This window comes from Hordeum vulgare, chromosome 5H (assembly GCF_904849725.1).
Source record: "Hordeum vulgare subsp. vulgare chromosome 5H, MorexV3_pseudomolecules_assembly, whole genome shotgun sequence".
NCBI lineage: Eukaryota > Viridiplantae > Streptophyta > Magnoliopsida > Poales > Poaceae > Hordeum > Hordeum vulgare.
Window position 1 is genome coordinate 530,710,131 of NC_058522.1, and position 21,602 is coordinate 530,731,732.

The 21,602-nt window shown below is 43.8% G+C and overlaps 1 protein-coding gene across 1 annotated transcript; it reads right to left on the reverse strand.

The window, feature by feature from the left end:
- Positions 1–16,160: 16,160 nt before the first annotated feature.
- Positions 16,161–18,536, reverse strand: LOC123397163 (proton pump-interactor BIP103-like). The gene is made up of 5 exons (XM_045091817.1): positions 18,470–18,536; positions 18,230–18,234; positions 17,050–17,229; positions 16,759–16,953; positions 16,161–16,229 (listed from the first exon to the last, which is right to left on the reverse strand). The coding sequence occupies exons 1-5, from the start codon at positions 18,534–18,536 to the stop codon at positions 16,161–16,163; spliced, it is 516 nt and encodes a 171-aa protein (XP_044947752.1).
- Between the last annotated feature and the right edge of the window lie 3,066 nt (positions 18,537–21,602).

Below are 21,602 nucleotides of genomic sequence, written 5' to 3' on the forward strand. Positions count from 1 at the left end.
AAAATGCACGGCCTATTTGTTTTCAAAAAATCAAGCTTGGATTGCTTACCACCAATAGTTTTTCTAAGTTAAGCTAGCTTCTATCGAATCTGTAAAGAAAAGTAAGACTTGTAAACTAAATTAATTTTATTAAATTCAAAAAATATGTTGCACTTAATTTCGACTTAGAATCAAGCTGTAACTTCTTCTCCTTTTTTACAATAAAACCAAGTTATAACTTCAATCAACTACGAACCGCACAATAGTAATAATGGTAAATGGTTTGAACTCTAGAGGGTGCATTCAACTCCAGATTAGATTGAGAGAGTTCTACTTCATTATGTTAGCGACCCACACAGTAGTAATAATGGTAAAAGGTTTGAACTTAATGCTATTATTGAATCTTATTATTTGTTATCTATTAGCCAACCTAATGTATTTTCCTAACCACGCATTTCTTTTGCACTTTCCTAATAACATTTTGTATTAACACATACTCTGTTCATTCCAAAATGCATGATATATTAGGTCTCACTAGGATGAATCTTTGGCCAACAATTGCACAATCAATATGAAATAAAAATTCACACTTGACATACAAATCTAGCAGCATCAATTTCTGTTGAAAATATGCCCTAGAGGCAATAATAAAACGGTTATTATTATATTTCCTTGTTTATGATAATCGTTTATTATCCATGCTAGAATTGTATCGATTGGAAACTCAAATACATGGGTGGGTACATAGACAACACTATGTCCCTAGTGAGTCTCTAACGGACTAGCTCGTTGATCAAAGATGGTCAAGGTTTCCTGGCCATAGACATGAGTTGTTATTTAATAACACAATCACATCATTAGTAGAATGGTGTGATGGACAAGACCCAAACTATGAACGTATCATGTGATTGTGTTAGTTTATTGCTATTGTTCTATGCATGTCAAGTATGTATTTGTATGACCATAAGATCATGCAACTCACTGACACAGGAGGAGTACCTTGTGTGTATCAAACATCGCAACGTAACTGAGTGACTATAAAGGTGCTCTACAGGTATCTTCGATGGTGTCTGTTGAGTTAGCATGGATCAAGATTGAGATTTGTTACTCTGTGTGACGGAGAGGTATCTCAAGGCCCAATCGGTAATACAATATCACAACAAGCTTGCAAGTAATGTGACTAAAGAGTTAGTCATGAGATCTTGTATTAGGGAACGAGTAAAGAGACTTGCAAGTAACGAGATTGAACTAGGTATAGAGATACCAACAATCGAAACTCGGGCAAGTAACATGCCGATGGACAAAGGGAATTGTATATGAGATTGAATGAATCCTTGACATCGTGGTTCGACCGATAAAGATCTCCGTACAATATGTAGGAGCCAATATGGACATCTATGTCCCGCTATTGGTTATTGATCGAAGAGTGTCTCGGTCATGTCTGCATTGTTCTCGATCCCGTAGGGTCTGCACACTGAAGGTTCGATGATGATTTAGTATTAATGAGTAATGTGTGATGGTAACCGAAAGTTGTTCGGAGTCCTAGATGAGATCCCAGACGTCAGGAGGAGCTCCAAAATGGCCCAGTGGTAAAGACTGATATATAGGAAGTTGGTATTCGAGGTCCAAAAAAGTTCCGGAATATGCTAGTTTTGTGACGGGAGTGCGTGTCGTGTTCCGAGGGTCCACCGGGAGGGTCCACCTGCCTCGGAGGGGCCCATGGGCTGTGACATGGGGTGCACCAGCCCATTGTGGGCTGGTTGCCCCTTCTAGCAAGGCCCATGCGGCGGGAGGTGGGGGCTAAGCCCACAAAGGGGCCGACCACCCTTGCCTTGGGTGGCAAGGCACCCTAGGGCCATCGCGCCCCACCCCTTGGCCAGTGTCCCCAAGGGGAGAACCCTAGGCTGAGCCGCCCCCCTCCTCTTCTCCTATATATATGAGAGGGAAGGGAGGGCTGCAACACACACGCCACGGGGCAACCTCTCCCTCTCCCTCTAGATCGTTTCCTCCTCTAGATATTCTCATAGTGCTTGGCGAAGCCCTGCTGGGACAGCTACATCACCACCACCGTCACGTCATCGCGTTGCCAGGGAACTCATGTACCACTCCGCCCTCGCTTGCTGGATCGAGGAGGCGGAGACGTCATCAAGCTATACGTGTGCTGAAGGCGGAGGTGTCGTCCGTTCGGCGCCCAATCAAGAGTTTCGTGGGACGAATCGTGATTGGATCGTGGTGACGTATCACTACATCAACCGCGTTCTTTAACGCTTCTGCTTAGCAATCTACAAGGGTATGTAGATACAATCTCTTCTCTCGTAGATGTGCATCTCCTAGATTGATCTTTGTGAGCGTAGGAAGTTTTTTTTGTTTCCCATGCAATGTTCCCCAATAGTGGCATCATGAGCTAGGTCTATGCGTAGATGACATCACGAGTAGAACACAAAGGAGTTTGTGGGCGTTGATATTCAGATTTCTTCCTTCCTTAGTCTTTTCTGTTGGGGAACGTCGCATGGGAAACAAAAATTTTCCTACGCGCACGAAGACCTATCATGGTGATGTCCATCTACGAGAGGGGATGAGTGATCTACGTACCCTTGTAGATCGTACAGCAGAAGCGTCAGAGAACGCGGTTGATGTAGTGGAACGTCCTCACGTCCCTCGATCCGCCCCGCGAACAATCCCGCGATCAGTCCCACGATCTAGTACCGAACGGACGGCACCTCCGCGTTCAGCACACGTACAGCTCAACGATGATCTCGGCCTTCTTGATCCAGCAAGAGAGACGGAGAGGTAGAAGAGTTCTCCGGCAGCGTGACGGCGCTCCGGAGGTTGGTGATGATCTCGTCTCAGCAGGGCTCCGCCCGAGCTCCGCAGAAACGCGATCTAGAGGAAAAACTATGGAGGTATGTGGTCGGGCAGCCGTGAGAAAGTCGTCTCAAATCTGCCCTAAAAGCCCCATATATATAGGAGGAGGGAGGGGGACCTTGCCTTGGGGTCCAAGGGATCCCCAAGGGGTCGGCCGAGCCAGGGGGGAGGACTCTCCCCCCCCCAAACCGAGTCCTACTTGGTTTGGTGGGAGGGAGTCCTTCCCCCTTCCCACTTCTTCCTTTTTTTTTCTTTCCTTTGATTTTTTTCTCTCTTGGCGCATAGGGGATTGGTGGGCTGTCCCATCAGCCCACTAAGGGCTGGTGTGACCCCCCCAAATGCCTATGGGCTTTCCCGGAGTGGGTTGCCCCCCTCCGGTGAACTCCCGGAACCCATTCGTCATTCCCGGTACATTCCCGGTAACTCCGAAAACCTTCCGGTAATCAAATGAGGTCATCCTATATATCAATCTTCGTTTCCGGACCATTCCGGAAACCCTCGTGACGTCCATGATCTCATCCGGGACTCCGAACAACTTTCGGTAACCAACCATATAACTCAAATACGCATAAAACAACGTCGAACCTTAAGTGTGCAGACCCTGCGGGTTCGAGAACTATGTAGACATGACCCGAGAGACTCCTCGGTCAATATCCAACAGCGGGACCTGGATGCCCATATTGGATCCTACATATTCCACGAAGATCTTATCGTTTGAACCTCAGTGCCAAGGATTCGTATAATCCCGTATGTCATTCCCTTTGTCCTTCGGTATGTTACTTGCCCGAGATTCGATCGTCAGTATCCGCATACCTATTTCAATCTCGTTTACCGGCAAGTCTCTTTACTCGTTCCGTAATACAAGATCCCGCAACTTACACTAAGTTACATTGCTTGCAAGGCTTGTGTGTGATGTTGTATTACCGAGTGGGCCCCGAGATACCTCTCCGTCACACGGAGTGACAAATCCCAGTCTTGATCCATACTAACTCAACTAACACCCTCGGAGATACCTGTAGAGCATCTTTATAGTCACCCAGTTACGTTGCGACGTTTGATACACACAAAGCATTCCTCCGGTGTCAGTGAGTTATATGATCTCATGGTCATAGGAATAAATACTTGACACGCAGAAAACAGTAGCAACAAAATGACACGATCAACATGCTACGTCTATTAGTTTGGGTCTTAGTCCATCACGTGATTCTCCCAATGACGTGATCCAGTTATCAAGCAACAACACCTTGTTCATAATCAGAAGACACTGACTATCATCGATCAACTGGCTAGCCAACTAGAGGCATGCTAGGGACGGTGTTTTGTCTATGTATCCACACATGTAAATGAGTCTTCATTCAATACAATTATAGCATGGATAATAAACTATTATCTTGATACAGGAATTATAATAATAACTATACATTTATTATTGCCTCTAGGGCATAATTCCAACAGTCTCCCACTTGCACTAGAGTCAATAATCTAGCCCTCACATCACCATGTGAATTACATTGTAATAAATCTAACACCCATACAGTTCTGGTGTCGATCATGTTTTGGCCGTGGAAGAGGTTTAGTCAGCGGGTCTGCTACATTCAGATCCGTGTGCACCCTGCATATGTTTACGTCCTCCTCCTCGACGTAGTCGCGGATGAGGTTGAAGCGTCGTTTGATGTGTCTGGTCTTCTTGTGAAACCTTGGTTCCTTTGCTAAGGCAATGGCACCAGTGTTGTCACAGAACAAGGTTATTGGATCCAGTGCACTTGGCACCACTCCAAGATCCGTCATGAGCTGCTTCATCCAGACACCCTCCTTAGCCGCCTCCGAGGCAGCCATGTACTCTGCTTCACATGTAGAATCTGCTACGACGCTTTGCTTGGAACTGCACCAGCTTACTGCACCCCCATTAAGAATAAATACGTATCCGGTTTGCGACTTAGAGTCGTCCGGATCTGTGTCAAAGCTTGCATCGACGTAACCTTTTACGGCGAGCTCTTCGTCACCTCCATACACGAGAAACATCTCCTTAGTCCTTTTCAGGTACTTTAGGATATTCTTGACCGCTGTCCAGTGATCCACTCCTGGATTACTCTGGAACCTACCTGCCATACTTATGGCCAGGCTAACATCCGATCTAGTGCACAACATCGCATACATGATAGACCCTATGGCCGAAGCATAGGGGACGGAGCGCATATGCTCTCTATCTTCATCAGTTGCTGGGCACTGAGTCTTACTCAATCTCGTACCTTGTAACACTGGCAAGAACCCTTTCTTGGACTGTTCCATTTTGAACCTCTTCAAAACTTTATCAAGGTATGTGCTTTGTGAAAGTCCTATCAGGCGCTTTGATCTATCCCTATAGATCTTAATGCCTAGAATGTAAGCAGCTTCTCCTAGGTCCTTCATAGAGAAACTTTTATTCAAGTAACCTTTTATGCTCTCCAAAAGCTCTACGTTGTTTCCAATCAGTAATATGTCATCCACATATAATATTAGAAACGCCACAGAGCTCCCACTCACTTTCTTGTAAATACAAGATTCTCCAACCACTTGTATAAACCCAAATGCTTTGATCACCTCATCAAAGCGTTTGTTCCAACTCCGAGATGCTTGCACCAGTCCATAAATGGATCGCTGGAGCATGCACACCTTGTCAGCATTTTTAGGATCGACAAAACCTTCGGGTTGCATCATATACAACTCTTCCTTAAAGAAACCGTTAAGGAACGCCGTTTTGACATCCATCTGCCAGATTTCATAATCGAAAAATGCAGCTATTGCTAACATGATTCTGACGGACTTAAGCATCGCTACGGGTGAGAAGGTCTCATCGTAGTCAACTCCTGGAACTTGTGAAAAACCCTTTGCCACAAGTCGAGCTTTATAAACGGTCACATTACCGTCAGCGTCCGTCTTCTTCTTAAAGATCCATTTGTTCTGAATAGCCTTGCGGCCCTCAGGCAGTATCTCCAAAGTCCACACTTTGTTCTCATACATGGATCCTATCTCGGATTTCATGGCTTCTAGCCATTTGTTGGAATCTGGGCCCACCATTGCTTCTTCATAATTTGCAGGTTCATTGTTGTCTAACAACATGATTGATAAGACGGGATTACCGTACCACTCTGGAGCAGCGCGTGATCTCGTCGACCTGCGTGGTTCAACAGAAACTTGAACTGGAGTTTCATGATCATCATCATTAACTTCCTCCTCAACCGGCATCGCAACGACACAGGTTTCCCCTTGCCCTGCGCCACCATCCAGAGGGATGAGAGGTTCGACAACCTCGTCAAGTTCTATCTTCCTCCCACTCAATTCTCTCTCGAGAAACTCCTTCTCGAGAAAAGTTCCGTTCTTAGCAACAAACACTTTGCCCTCGGATTTGAGATAGAAGGTGTACCCAACTGTCTCTTTTGGGTAACCTATGAAGACGCACTTTTCCGCTTTGGGTTCCAGCTTTTCAGGCTGAAGCTTTTTGACATAAGCATCACATCCCCAAACCTTAAGAAACGACAACTTTGGCCTTTTGCCATACCACAGTTCGTATGGTGTCGTCTCAACGGATTTCGATGGTGCCCTATTTAAAGTGAATGCAGCTGTTTCTAATGCATAACCCCAAAATGATAACGGCAAATCAGTTAGAGACATCATAGATCGCACCATCTCTAACAAAGTACGATTACGACGTTCGGACACACCATTACGCTGTGGTGTTCCAGGCGGTGTTAACTGCGAAACAATTCCACATTGTCTTAAGTGAGTACCAAACTCGAAACTCAGATATTCACCCCCACGATCAGACCGTAGGAACTTGATCTTCTTGTTATGATGATTTTCCACTTCACTCTGAAATTGCTTGAACTTTTCAAATGTTTCAGACTTGTGCTTCATCAAGTAGACATAACCATATCTACTTAAATCGTCAGTGAAGGTGAGAAAATAACGATATCCGCCGCGTGCCTCCACGCTCATTGGACCACACACATCGGTATGTATGATTTCCAACAAGTCACTTGCACGCTCCATTGTTCCGGAGAACGGAGTCTTAGTCATCTTGCCCATGAGGCATGGTTCGCATGTGTCAAGTGAATCAAAGTCAAGTGACTCCAAAAGTCCATCAGCATGGAGTTTCTTCATGCGCTTTACACCAATATGACCCAAGCGGCAGTGCCACAAAAATATGGCGCTATAATTGTTTACTCTAACTATTTTGGTCTCAATGTTATGTATATGCGTATCGCTATCAAGATTCAATATGAACAATCCTCTCACATTCGGTGCATGACCATAAAAGATGTTACTCATAGAAATAGAACAACCATTATTCTCAGACTTAAAAGAGTAACCGTCTCGCAATAAACAAGATCCAGATATAATGTTCATGCTCAACGCAGGCACTAAATAACAATGATTTAAGTTCATCACTAATTCCGATGGTAGTTGAAGTGACACTGTGCCGACGGCGATTGCATCAACCTTGGAACCGTTTCCTACGCGCATCGTCACTTCGTCTTTCGCCAGCCTTCGTCTATTCCGTAGTTCCTGCTTCGAGTTGCAAATGTGAGCAACAGAAACGGTATCAAATATCCAGGCACTACTACGAGAGCCGGTTAAGTACACATCAATAACATGTATATCAAATATACCTGATTTTTCTTTGCCCGCCTTCTTATCTGCCAGATACTTGGGGCAATTGCGCTTCCACTGACCCATACCCTTGCAATAGAAGCACTCTGTTTCAGGCTTAGGTCCAGCCTTGGGTTTCTTCGGCGGATTGGCAACAGGCTTGCCGCTCTTCTTCGAATTGCCCTTCTTGCCTTTGTCGTTTCTCTTGAAACTAGTGGTCTTTCTCACCATCAACACTTGATGCTCTTTACGGAGTTCAGACTCTGCGACTTTCAGCATCGCAAACAACTCGCCGGGAGACTTGTTCATCCCTTGCATGTTGTAGTTCAACACAAAGCCTTTATAGCTTGGCGGCAGTGATTGAAGGATTCTGTCAGTGATAGCTTCTTGCGGGAGTTCAATTCCCAGTTCAGCGAGACGGTTTGAGTACCCAGACATTTTGAGCACATGTTCACTGACAGACGAGTTTTCCTCCATCTTGCAAGCATAGAATTTATCGGAGGTCTCATACCTCTCGATCCGGGCGTTCTTCTGAAAGATAAACTTCAACTCCTGGAACATCTCAAATGCTCCATGACGCTCAAAGCGACGTTGAAGTCCCGGTTCCAAGCCATACAAGACTGCACATTGAACTATTGAGTAGTCCTCCTTACGTGCTAACCAAGCGTTCTTAACGTCCTGATCAGCCGTAGCGGGTGGTTCATCTCCTAGCGCAGCATTAAGGACATAATCCTTCTTTCCAGCTTGTAAGATTAGCTTAAGATTACGAGCCCAGTCTACAAAGTTGCTTCCATCATCTTTCAACTTAGCTTTCTCTAGGAACGTATTAAAATTCAGGATGACACTTGCGTGAGCCATGATCTACAACACAAATATATTCAAAGTGGACTTAGACTATGTTCAAGATAATTAGAGTTCAACTTAATCAAATTATATGCTAAACTCCCACTCAAAAAGTACATCTCTCTAGTCATTTGAGTGGTTCATGATCCACTTACACTATCCCAAGTCCGATCATCACGTGAGTTGAGTATAGTTTCAGTGGTAAGCATCCCTATGCTAATCATATCAACTATATGATTCATGATCGACCTTTCGGTCTCATGTGTTCCGAGGCCATGTCTGCACATGCTAGGCTCGTCAAGCTTAACCCGAGTGTTCCGCGTGCGCAACTGTTTTGCACCCGTTGTATGTGAACGTTGAGTCTATCACACCCGATCATCACATGGTGTCTCGAAACGACGAACTTTAGCAACGGTGCACAGTCGGGGAGAACACAATTTCGTCTTGAAATTTTAGTGAGAGATCACCTCATAATGCTACCGTCGTTCTAAGAAAAATAAGGTGCATAAAAGGATTAACATCACATGCAATTCATAAGTGACATGATATGGCCATCATCACGTGCTTCTTGATCTCCATCACCAAAGCACCGGCACGATCTTCTTGTCACCGGCGCCACACCATGATCATCCATCAACGTGTTGCCATCGTGGTTGTCGTGCTACTTATACTATTACTACTAAAGCTACATCCTAGCAAAATAGTAAACGCATCTGCAAGCACATATGTTAGTATAAAGACAACCCTATGGCTCCTGCCGGTTGCCGTACCATCGACGTGCAAGTCGATATTTCTATTACAACATGATCATCTCATACATCCAATATATCACATCACATCGTTGGCCATATCACATCACAATCATACCCTGCAAAAACAAGTTAGACGTCCTCTAATTTTGTTGTTGCATGTTTTACGTGGTGACCAAGGGTATCGAGTAGTATTGCTTGCATGTACATTGTTACATTGCTTGTGTGTGATGTTACATTGCTCGTTCCGTAATACAAGATCCCGCAACTTACACTAAGTTACATTGCTTGCAAGGCTTGTGTGTGATGTTGTATTACCGAGTGGGCCCCGAGATACCTCTCCGTCAGACGGAGTGACAAATCCCAGTCTTGATCCATACTAACTCAACTAACACCTTCGGAGATACCTGTAGAGCATCTTTATAGTCACCCAGTTACGTTGCGACGTTTGATACACACAAAGCATTCCTCCGATGTCAGTAAGTTATATGATCTCATGGTCATAGGAATAAATACTTGACACGCAGAAAACAGTAGCAACAAAATGACACGATCAACATGCTACGTCTATTAGTTTGGGTCTAGTCCATCACGTGATTCTCCCAATGACGTGATCCAGTTATCAAGCAACAACACCTTGTTCATAATCAGAAGACACTGACTATCATCGATCAACTGGCTAGCCAACTAGAGGCATGCTAGGGACGGTGTTTTGTCTATGTATCCACACATGTAAATGAGTCTTCATTCAATACAATTATAGCATGGATAATAAACTATTATCTTGATACAGGAATTATAATAATAACTATACATTTATTATTGCCTCTAGGGCATAATTCCAACATACTAAATAGTTCATTGTGCAATCCTGTGTGACTTGGAACCGGGGCTTCAAAGACGTTTTGAACGTCATGGAGCATATGAGATGTTCGAGTATTTGAAGTTTATTTTTGGAAACAATGCTCGGATAAAGAGGTATGAAACCTCCGATAAGTTCTGTCCTTGCAAGATGGAGGAGAACGGGCCTGTGAGTGAGCACATACTCAAAATGTATGTGTATTCCAACTATCTCGCTAAGTTGGGAATAGTTCTCCTACGAGAGGCGATGAGTGGCAGAGTTCTTCAATCATTGACACCTAGCTACAAAAGCTTTGTGATGAACTATAACATGCAAGGGATGAATAAATCAGTCGCCAAGCTGTTTGCGATCCTGAAAGTCGTTGGGTCAGAAATTCAGAAGGAGCATCAAATGTTGATGTTCAAGAAAACCACTAGTTTCAAGAACAATGACAAGGGCAAGAAGGGTAACTCCAACAAGAGCGAAAAAGTAGTTGCCCTTCCCATGAAGAAACCCAAGGCTGGAGCCAAGCCAGAAACTGAGTGCTTTCATTACAAGGGGACTGGCCACTAGAAGCAAAACTGCCCCAGGTATCTAGCCAACAAGAAGGCATCCAACACCAAACAAGGTATATATGATATAAATGTTATTGATGTGTACCTTACCAACTCTGGTTGTAGTGCCTAGGTATTTGATACACGTTCGGTTGCTCACATTTGCAATTCAAAGCAGGAACTACGGAATAGATGGAGGTTGGCAAAGGACGAAGTGACGACGCGTGTGGGAAATGGATCCAAGGTTGATGTGATCGCCGTCGGCACGCTCGCTCTTCGATTACCATCGGGATTAGTGATGAACGTGAATAATTGTTATTTAGTGCCTATGTTGAGCATGTACATTAGATCTAGATCTTTTTTAATGCGAGACGGTTACTCATTTAAATCAGAAAATAATGGTTGTTTTATTTATATGAGTAATATCTTTTATGGTCATGCACACAATGTGAGGAGTTTATTGTTTTTGAATTTTTATAGTGATAACACACATGTTTGTAACATTGATGCCAAAAGATGTAAAGTTAATAATGATAGTATGACTTTCTTGTGGCAGTGCCTCTTAGGTCATATTGGTGTAAAACGCATGAAGAAGCTCCATGCTGATGGACTTTTGGAGTCACTTGATTCTGAATCACTTGACACATGTGAACCATTCCTAATGGACAAGATGACTAAGACCCAGTTTTCCGGAATAATGGAGCGGTCAAGTGACTTATTGGAAATCATACATACTGATGTGTGCGGTCCGTTGAGCATTGAGGCGCGCGGTGGATATCGTTATTTTCTCACCTTGACTGATGACTTCAGTAGATATGGGTATATTTACTTAACAAAACACAAGTGTGAAACGTTTGAAAATTCAAGCAATTTCAGAGTGAAGTTGAGAATCATTGTAACAAGAAGATTAAATTCCTATGATTTGATCGAGGAGGAGAATATGTGAGTTATGAGTCTGAGAGTCGCCTAAGATCGATGGGTTGCACGGGTCAAAGGAGACAATATTTACCCAGGTTGGGCCCTATTGAGGAGGTAAAACCCTACATCCTGCTTGATTATATTGATGGTATATGAGGATTACAGAGTTGATCTACCTTGTGATCGTATGAGCTAAAAACCCTAGGGGCGTGTTTGGTTCCATGTGTAGCTCTAGGCTGCACCGCATGCAGGATCCAGGCTGAGCGTGGCCAGGTTCAGTTGATGCAAAGATGAGTCGGAGATAGTGTTTGGTGCACACGAACGATATGGCTGCACGAGACGAGGAAGGGTGACCACGCGGCAACGCGGCACGAGGGGATCCGACGTGCGGCGGCACGAGGCGGCGGGATCCGGCATGCGGCAGCGCAAGACGGCGGGATCTGACGGGCGGTCACACGAGGCGACGGGATCCGATGGCGAGACGGCACGATCCGGCACGCGGTCGCCGGGATCCGGCGGGCGGCGGCGCGAGATGGCAGGATCCGACACGCGGCGGCGCGAGACGGCGGTCTTCTGGTCGAGGATGGCGGCAACACCTCGTCTATGCGGTGGCTTGGGAGGAAGAAAAGGAAACAAGCAGCCTGCACGCGAGCTACGCTCGAAACTTGCATCTCCCTCAACCTGGCTGAGAGGGCTAGTTTTGCATCCACAGGGCCAGGTTGAAAGGCCCATGCAATGTACTACTACTACAACAAAAGACCTTCCAATGGCGCCAGAAATAAGCGTGTCGACGGCACCAGGAATCCTTCTGCTACGACTATGCCTTAAGGGACTTCCTAGGCAAATATGCAAAGGATTTCCCGTGTGGCCTTGGAGCCTTGCGTTGGTGTTCCCTCGAAGCGGAAAGAGTGATGTAGCGCAGCGGTGGTAAGTATTTCCCTCAGTTTGAGAACCAAGGTATCGATCCAGTGAAGGAGTATCACAAGTGCTTGCACAAACACAAAAAGCTTGCTCCCAACGCTATGAAGGGGTTGTCAATCCCTTATAGATTGTTTGCCAAGTGAGAACTGAAAGCAACAAAGTAACAAAGCAAAGTAAAAGCGAAAGTGGAAACGATAGGTGTGAATAGACCCGGGGGCCGTAGTGTTTACTAGTGGCTTCTCTCATGAAAGCAAGTAGACGGTGGGTGAACAAATTACTGTCGAGCAATTGATAGAACCGCGCAAAGTCGTGACGTCATCTATGACAATGATTATATCTGTATGCATCAAGTCCAAAACAAGTAGACCGATACTTTCTGCATCTACTACTACTAGTCGAGTGCCCGTGCGTTGCCACGGAAATAAATGTTTATGCTGCTATTTCATCGCGATGTTGCTTGTGCCATAATGATAACAAAAGTTATTTCATGTAGTGTCATGTATCGTGTTTGCTCGAAAGAAAATGTTCTTTTAACGCATACTTCTAGTACCCAAATTAATAGTAAACTGGACTATCTTGTGCATTCCAATAAGTATTTGCTCTAGTCATGTGCCTTCAAAATCTTTATATCGGGTACTGATTCTTCTTGGTGCTAGAAAATCGGACATCAATGAAGCATTCACCCATTAATCGAATAGGTATTATGTTTGAAACATATATTTTTCTACTAACAGAAACTAAAAGAATATGGTATACATGTCACTTATAGGATCCAAAAGATAAAGATAAATATGCCAGAAGCTAGTAAAATGTCAATACAAAAACCAAATGTTTGCATTCATTCTTAACCATGTACATTAGGCCCACTCGACCCACTCGTTCATCGAATATTATCTTCTACTACTGTATTCAGTCTTGATTCATCTGAAGATCACATCTACACTTGCATCTGAAGACCAGCCAGACATTTGTGTTTTAAAGGTGTCCAATATGCTTCCACAATTGTTTTGCACATGGGAAGCTCTACATCTTGTCAAAGAAGGAGATTCGTTAATTTATACACATGCAAATCAGAGTATCATCTCCCCTCAACAACAACTCGTATTACTGGATGTTTGTTATATCCTATAATAACATTTTTGCAACAAGGTGTCCTCGATTGCGTGCGCTTCTGATGATGGCAAAGAAGTCAGGAGCTAGAGTGTTCATAGTATTCCTAATCTAGTAACAGTCCAAAAAACAAGCGTGATTGCCATCCCACAAGACCGTCGTGACGGAAGCCTGGTGATTCCCTACACAGCTACACCACAGGGAAACATGATCTGTTTAGGCTGGGCATGAAAATAAATATATAGTTTAAGTATGTTGACATGGCAAACCAACATATTCATATGAGAAACACAAAACCATTCATATAAACAAACTCATGCACCCACACATTGATCACTTGCTTCTTCCTGTCAAAGTCTAGCATAATAATCGCCCGCGAAATATCGTTCAGGCTAACCCAAGTCGCATGGTTGTTTCCTAGAAAAATGATGCACCCACACACCCATGTCTTTTTAAGATATAGACATGTTAAGAAGGTACAAAGCTTGAATGCAAAAAATATTGCCTTGTGCTATTTCTAGCGTTGAACTTCCATTCAAAGTTCAGAAAACAAATATTCAAAGTTCCGTATGTTTTATGATTGCGTGCAGGTTAGTATTTTACTTTTTAGATCCACCATCTTATCCTATTCTAGAATAGCTAATGTAAATATTTCTATTCATGGTTCGATAGTTGCTCATCTAACTTGTAGGAAAACCAAGCTAATCTTTCAACCATAGATCTAAGAGGAATACACCTGGTATGAAATTCATTGATAACATGAAAATTAAAATGAAAAATGGCACGAGAGAAGCAAAAAACAAATGTAGCCAAGTAACTCTGGCAAGGTAAACATAAAAACGCTTTATTGATTTATCATTTTCAAATAAGTTCACAAAGACATCATAATAAGAATTTCTAATCATGTGATATTAGTTAACAAAAAATGTGTACCCGATACAGAAAATGGTAAGTTGCACCAAAAGCTCATGCAAGATGGTGCAACAATGTCTCGAATAATTTAAGTTGGCGCATACTCCTTCCGTCCGGAAAAGATTGTCACCAGCGTATTGTACATCTATTTTTACAAAAACACCCTCATAGCATTAAATCTGTTACAAAAAGGTGGTTGTCTCCTTCTTTCGGTTCTTCCTCTGCCCGTCCAGGACCTGTGCCGGTGCCGCCCAAGGCTTGCTTCTCCACTGCCTAGGAGGCCAGGTCCTGCAACGCCCAGGAGGCCAGGACGTGCTCCTCTAACACCCATGTCCTGCACCACCCAATTGCTTGCTCCGCCGCCGCCCACGACGTGCTCCTTCGCCACCGAGGACCGCCGTCGCCCAGGACGTGCTCCTCCGCCACCCAAGATGCCAAGACCTGCGCCGCTGATATCCCCTCCCGCCACCCAGGACCTGCGCCGCCGCCGCCCAGGACCTACGCATGCCTGGGTCACGAGCGCATGGACCGCGAGCTGCCGCCGCGCCTGGATCCCCAGCTCCCTCAAGCTCGTCCTGGACCTCAAGTTATCTCACGGGACTGGAATCTCGAGCTAGTTCTGCTGCTCCTCCCCTACTCGTGTTGCTGCCTGGACGTCCCCTGCTCGTGTGTTGTTGCCGGAGTCCCCTGATTGTGTTCCTGTCGGTGAGAAGATATACAGGGCGCCTTGCTTTTTCATCTCCAGTGCCGGACATGTACCTTGCTCCCAGCGTCTCCTTTTCAAGTACTGTGAGAAGAAGTACAGGGCTCGGCCCTGTACCTTGCTCAAGCTCCTACTTGTGTTGCTGCTGGTTTGAAAATGTACTTAAGAAGCTCCAATTTCAAACACAATTTATTTACATTGCACCGTGTACCTTGCTTGCTCTGTAATTTGAAACACAATTGACCATGTCCTTTGTAGAAATGTTACAAACAAAGTTTAGTTAACTATTATGGTCTAAAATGGGAGAAGGAAATCTCTGAAATCATTCATGGTCTGTAGCATTTTCACCGGTTATAAGTGTTCTGTCAATTTCTGCAATGTTCACTACGACATGGAGTGTTAAGTACTATCAATCTTGTTTATTTAATTCCAATAAGAAAATGTTTAGTATGGTCTAAAATGAACTGTCAATTTTTCGGCATTGATGTTGATTTCTGATGGAGCAATCTTTAGTACTGCCATAGTCCCCATTGAAGGCTCCCCTGCTTATTCCTTGACAATTACTGCCATTGGAGTACATGCATATGCCACAAGAAAGAAAAAATCTTGAAAGAATAATGCAAAGTAAAACAGCGAGCAAGGGGAGGATTCAAACTTATCTTTTGCACATTCCTTCTGAATATACTCTGAAGTTTTAGTGGAACAACAAATTTATGGAGATGTTCACTGTCAAAATTAAGAGACTATCATTCCAAGTCAAAACTGGGACTGGCCATTCAAAGTCAAGTCTGTAACTTAAACTGAGAGCAAAAGAATTTAGTTAGAGCAAAGTGTTATGAACGAAATTGAAAATTCAGTTAGCAAAGTGTACAAATTCAGTTAGCCATCATCACTGACTCTAAAGTGAATGAGCATTAGTTCAGTTAGCTATTCTATGCAAGAAGCAACAACTTACTGATTTTCAGATTTAAGATGGGAGCATTGAACTGATATTCAGTTTAATTCTTGTGTAACACTGACATTCAGTTAAAATATACACTCACATTCAATGAGTTTAGTTCTTGTGTAACAAGTGAAATTCAGTGACATGATAAACAAGTGATCTTGCTAAAGAAGCTACAGAACATACACTGTATTCAGAACCTGCTGCCATTTAATTCCCTGGCTTTGTTCAGGACTATGCGGTTTTGATGGAAGGATGCATTCTGATCAAGATGAAGGCGAAATTGTCAATAGATACAGTCGCTACATAAATATTAAGAAAATCAAGAGGGTTTGTTAACACAATGTGGTAAATAACCATTATTTGTGACAGACTTCCAATAAAGCATGTTCCAACCAATGGCACTGGCAGTGCCACCTCAGATATTTCAACAAGTAACTGACATAATCTGATGCTATATTTAAGGCAATAAGAAACCTTTCTTAATACCAAAATGCGCAGGTATGATGCAGAGAATTAGGCTTATCAACATGTGGCTGTGATAGAGAGCTTCAAATTTGAAAAAGCGATGGCAGATCATATATCTCCAAAATCAAGAGAGGGAGTTTAAGTGGTGTTCAGGCATGCAAAAAGATGATGCTTCACTGCGTACAACCGTACACATGTTATTTAATTAAAACTCTTAACACAACTAAAGTACCTAAAAAATGGGGTAGTATCAAACTCTCAATAACATTACAAGAGCAAACATAATTATGAGCACGAGAGATGTTGAAGGTATTCTGACTTACGGCAAGATCACGCAATTTTCTCAATTCGGTCAATGACTTGTATGCTTTATCCTTTCTGGCGGTAGCTGCATTTAAATCTTCTTGAAGCAAAGCAATCTCGCCATCAACAACCTTCATCTCATCATCCAAGACCTTAATCTTAGACCTGACCCCTTGTCGCTCCTTCTTTACTCCATCTATACCATCCCCGATGATCTGAATGGGAAGTGATAATGAAAATGGTGTCTAATATTTATTTACGCAGGAGGTAAATGCATAATAAAAGACAAAGTCATGGCATGGGATACTTACTTTCACCTGATCCTGTATGGCATCTCTTTCAACAACTGTATCTTGCATTTTAGCTCGTTTAGCAGCATTGGAACTGACCTTTGGCCTGGTTTTTTCAAGGGTCTTAATTTCTTTGATCAACTGCTTCTCCTCTTCTAAAGATATGCTCTCATGAATTATGCGGTGATTCAATCTCTTGATCTAGGGAGTATTGAAAGAGAAAACACAAACAAAAATTCAGAATACTGAATGAGAAGAAGTTGAGTTATCAAAGGGCTGATCATACCTCATGCTCAAGCTCTTCGAGTGTTTGAAGGAAGAATAAAAGATACCACCCAACTTTTCAAGGAAGTTCTTCATGGCCGTCATATGCAGAAGATGTGTGTTACATGGTGATACTGCACAAACTTCATGACAGAGTCCACGTGCCTTTTTAGTGTTTAGTCATAATATTGACCTTCAGTCTGCAATGCTTGTGTGTAAGTATTGAAGAACCAGACTTGATATTGTTATAAATAAATTTTGATAAAAAAAGGAATGGATTACCAATCAAAAAACTCTTAAAGAAATAATATAGAAGATATCCCAATCAAAAAACTCTTAAAGAAATAGTATAGAAGATATTGGTTATTGCTCACAAAAGAACAATTGATGTACTGTATCCTTGTTGACATTTGTGTTGAACAAAACATGAAAACATTTGTAATTGCAGGAAAATTTCCATCTTTATTATGTTTCTATTATGATATGCCTTATATCAACAACTTCTTAGATGTACACATGTACAACAAGGAAACATATTTGTTCTGACAGAATGTTGTATACACATAAACAACGGTGTTGATAGCAAGCATGACACTCATCATTTTTTATCGATCCAAGATCAACAACAAGGAAGAGGTCTTATTTTTTTACTCCCTCCAAATTATTTTACGAGACATCTCGTGCTACACCTCAGCTTCTAGCAGAGACCAGAAAAAATGTAAGAAAAATTGCTTTAATCTTGTTTGCTATTTCTAAAATATATAGAGATATATACCACTCAAGTAAATGGCACCATCACCCTGACCCAGAGTACCATATTTTGCTTGGCTATCTATTCTAGGAGCTTGGACACCAAGTTTATGCTAGAAGTCAAACAATTAATTACTTTCTACTCTAGTGGATATATTTAGAAAGAAGACAGTAGTTTAGATCAAACCTCAGCTACATATCGAGTTAAGTCATGCATAATGTGTGCCATTATAGGGTCCAAAGGACAATCCAGTTAAGTCATGCATAATGTGTGCCATTATAGGGTCCAAAGGACAAGCAATTGATTGGTACCTGGAACAACAAAAGAAAATACTTGAACACTACTTAAAATCAAATGACAGATCTAGAAAATGGCACACCTTTATCTAAGATGACTGTACTTCAACGTCACCTCAGCCGGAACAACCATCGTTGTCGCTTCCTTCAATCCATGGCATCTCCTGCACGACGAGGCCCTCCTCTGCTTCGGTCATGCTCGATCTGGTCGTCTTTCATGCCGGGGTGTACGTGATGTCCTCGCCCCGTCCCTGCAGGTTGCCGTCTTGGAGAAGAGGGAGATGCAGATTTTGGTTCCTAGCTGAAACTGAAACTGTATTTTTGTGAACTTTTTCAGTTCCTAGCTGATTTTGGTTCAACTTTAAAAGAGCCAAACTTTCTATTTTGTGAACTTCTCTAGGTCTGGAAGATAACAGCTGAATGTGAAACAATCAGACCTGCTATTTTGTGAACAGAGTAAGCTATTTCTTTCTTCTTTTATGCAAAATATAGCAGTAGTGGAAGTAGTACACTCCTTAGTAGCAGCAAGAAGTAGTTATATAGGGTATATATGTCTCCCTTGACCATCACAATTACATATAGGATCACATCATCTCCAACTAACGATGTAGCAGCAGTAGTAAATACACAAAGAATGGAAATCCCGATCATAGCCAAAAATAATTGAAGTGAAACCAATTTGTCCCATCCTTGTTTGCATGTTGAGTAAGCTCCCTATCTATCTAGCACATAAAAAATAATGCAATTTGATCAAGAAATACCGACAGTCTGCTGCATGTTGCGTAAGTCCCAAATCTCTCTAGCCGATCTTGAGCATTATTGTTTAGGACTTCGTTGCCGCCGTGTCCATGGAGCGGCGCCCCGTCTCAATGTCATGGTGATCCTTCAACCCGCATGGCCTTCTCCTCGTATCCTCCTGTGCTGTCAAATGTGAGCTTCAGGTCATCACGGATGCAGAACGGGTCTTTCTTCTTCTTCTCCTTCTCATCGGTTTTCAAACTTGATCAACAACCAAGCTAGGGGCATGAGTTCTCGTTGATTAGCAGAATATTTCTATTGCAAAAACAACTCGGTTTTTACCGCACATATGATTCAGATAACACTTTTTGTGAGGGATTTAGAAGATACTTAGTATCAGAAGTCAAACAAAAAAATAAATTCAGTTGCTTTTACATTAAAATGGACTAATTCATTAAGAATAATCACCAATCAAGTTTATTAGCAGTTTGTTCAGAAAGTTGGGACTATGATTTAGAACCCAAAAAATCCATATATTGTCTAACAGAAACATCATAGAAAATTTGGATCTACGCCAGCAAGACGATATGAGACCTATCCGTTCCCCACGAGGAAGGGGATTACACGCAAACAAAAGGAAAATCGGGTCTGCATTAAAAAGTTCAAAAGAAAATCCTGTACGAGCAAATGGGTAAAGGGAAATATTGTTGCGTAGTGTGTACCTGAAGGCCTAGTTCTATATGAGCTCGTAGTAAATCTCCACGGCAACAATGAAGGCGGAGGCTACTTGGGACTTCTGGTCGCGCCATCTGCAATGGGGAGAAGCAACCATGCCAGTCCCGCAATCCTGTTGTCGTCGGGGGCTCCCCTGCCGGGCATTGCAAACAAAAATTCTAACTAAAGACCCATCCAAAAAAAAATCAAAGGAAAAAAGCACTACTGTACAAACCAGGACAATGATGTTGTGCTCCTCGTTGTTGCGGGAGCCACGGAGGTGATGCGTGGCCTCGTCGGTGGTCCATCCCGAAGCGAGAGGGTTACCGAAAAGCTTCGTGTCCGCGTGCCCAAGGAAGATGGTGGCGGAGCCAGGCGATGGTGGTCATCACCTTACTCCAGCGGAGCGGGGCGGTGAGATCTACGGACCCCATCAGAAACCATGAACCGTAGGAAGCACTGGGGCGCGGTAGCAGATGACTACTGCTGGTAGTGGAGAGGTGAAGACCCGGCATGCGCTCCACGGACCGTGACGCGAGCCGACCTGTCGTCCATCGTGCAGGCCTGCAACCGCCGCCACCGCGAGCAGCAGAAGCAGAACGCGCGGCTGGAGATCCCCTCGTGGGGTCGGCGCCGGCCGCGGAGGGCCCCCGCGTCCTCGTCGACCGAGAAGCCCGCCACGGCAGCCGATGATGATAGTGGCAGGAGCGAAGGCGTCGCTAGCCCGGACACCCCGCTCGCCTTCCCCGAGGACGACGAGCACGACGAGGCCATCGATGCCGCCGCCACGGAGGACGTCGCCGCCAAAGCCTGCGTGCAGGACAAGGTGAGCCGTCAGGCCACGAGATCTGCGGCCGCGCCCGCGCATCCCTCCGCCAATCCCTTCCGCCTCGGTTCCAATTTCTTGCTCCTCGATGGAAGATCGTGGGCAAAAGACAGTGGACATCGTGGGTGCGTCACGACATGGAGGGGAGCTATCGAAGGAGGTTTTTTTTACTGCACGATCGAGGGGTGGGAGGATAGTCGATCCGTTTAATTGTCGCTGTTTTTTAGAGGGATGGAAAAAAACCAGTGGCGACGGGGGTGGGAGGAGGTATCGAGAGGTCGAACCATCCTGTTGGTTGAACCATCACGACAGCACATCCTGCTTTAATTGTAGAGATTACTCCACACGTCGACCGCTATCCAGCATGCATCTAGTGTATTAAGTCCAAAAGAACAGAGTAACGCCTTAAGCAAGATGACATGATGTAGATGGACAATCTCATATCTACGACAAGGCCCACCTTGTTACCCTTGATGGCAACTACACGATGTGTGCCTTGCTGCCCCTACTGTCACCGGGAAAGGTCACCACACGGTAAGAACCCAAAACCAAGCACTTCTCCCATTGCAAGAATCATAGATCTAGTTGGCCAAACAAAACCCAAGACTCGGAGAGACTTACAAGGATATCAAATCATGCATATAAGAAATCAGCAAAGACTCAAATATATATCATAGATAATCTGATCACAAATCCACAATTCATCGGATCTCGACAAACACATCGCCAAAGAGGATTACATCGGATAGATCTCCATGAAGATCATGGAGAACTTTGTATTGAAGATCCAAGAGAGAGAAGAAGGCATTTAGCTACTAACTACGGACCCGTAGGTGTGAAGTGAACTACTCACGAGTCATTGGAGGGGCGATGATGTTGATGTAGAAGCCCTCCAACTCCAAAGTCCCCTCCGGCAGGGCACCGGGAAGGGTCTCGAGATGAGATCTCGCGGAAACGGAAGCTTGCGGCGGCGGAAAAGTATTTT

Coding starts and splice junctions, on each gene's coding strand:
- LOC123397163 (XM_045091817.1), bottom strand. CDS start 18,536: ATGACCGAAGCAGAGGAGGGCCTCGTCGTGCAGGAGATGCCATGGATT. Junction 16,954..17,049: donor CCATACAGGATCAGGTGAAA/GTAAGTATCCCA, acceptor CTTCCCATTCAG/ATCATCGGGGATGGTATAGA. Junction 16,230..16,758: donor GAAAATTGCGTGATCTTGCC/GTAAGTCAGAAT, acceptor CATCTTGATCAG/AATGCATCCTTCCATCAAAA.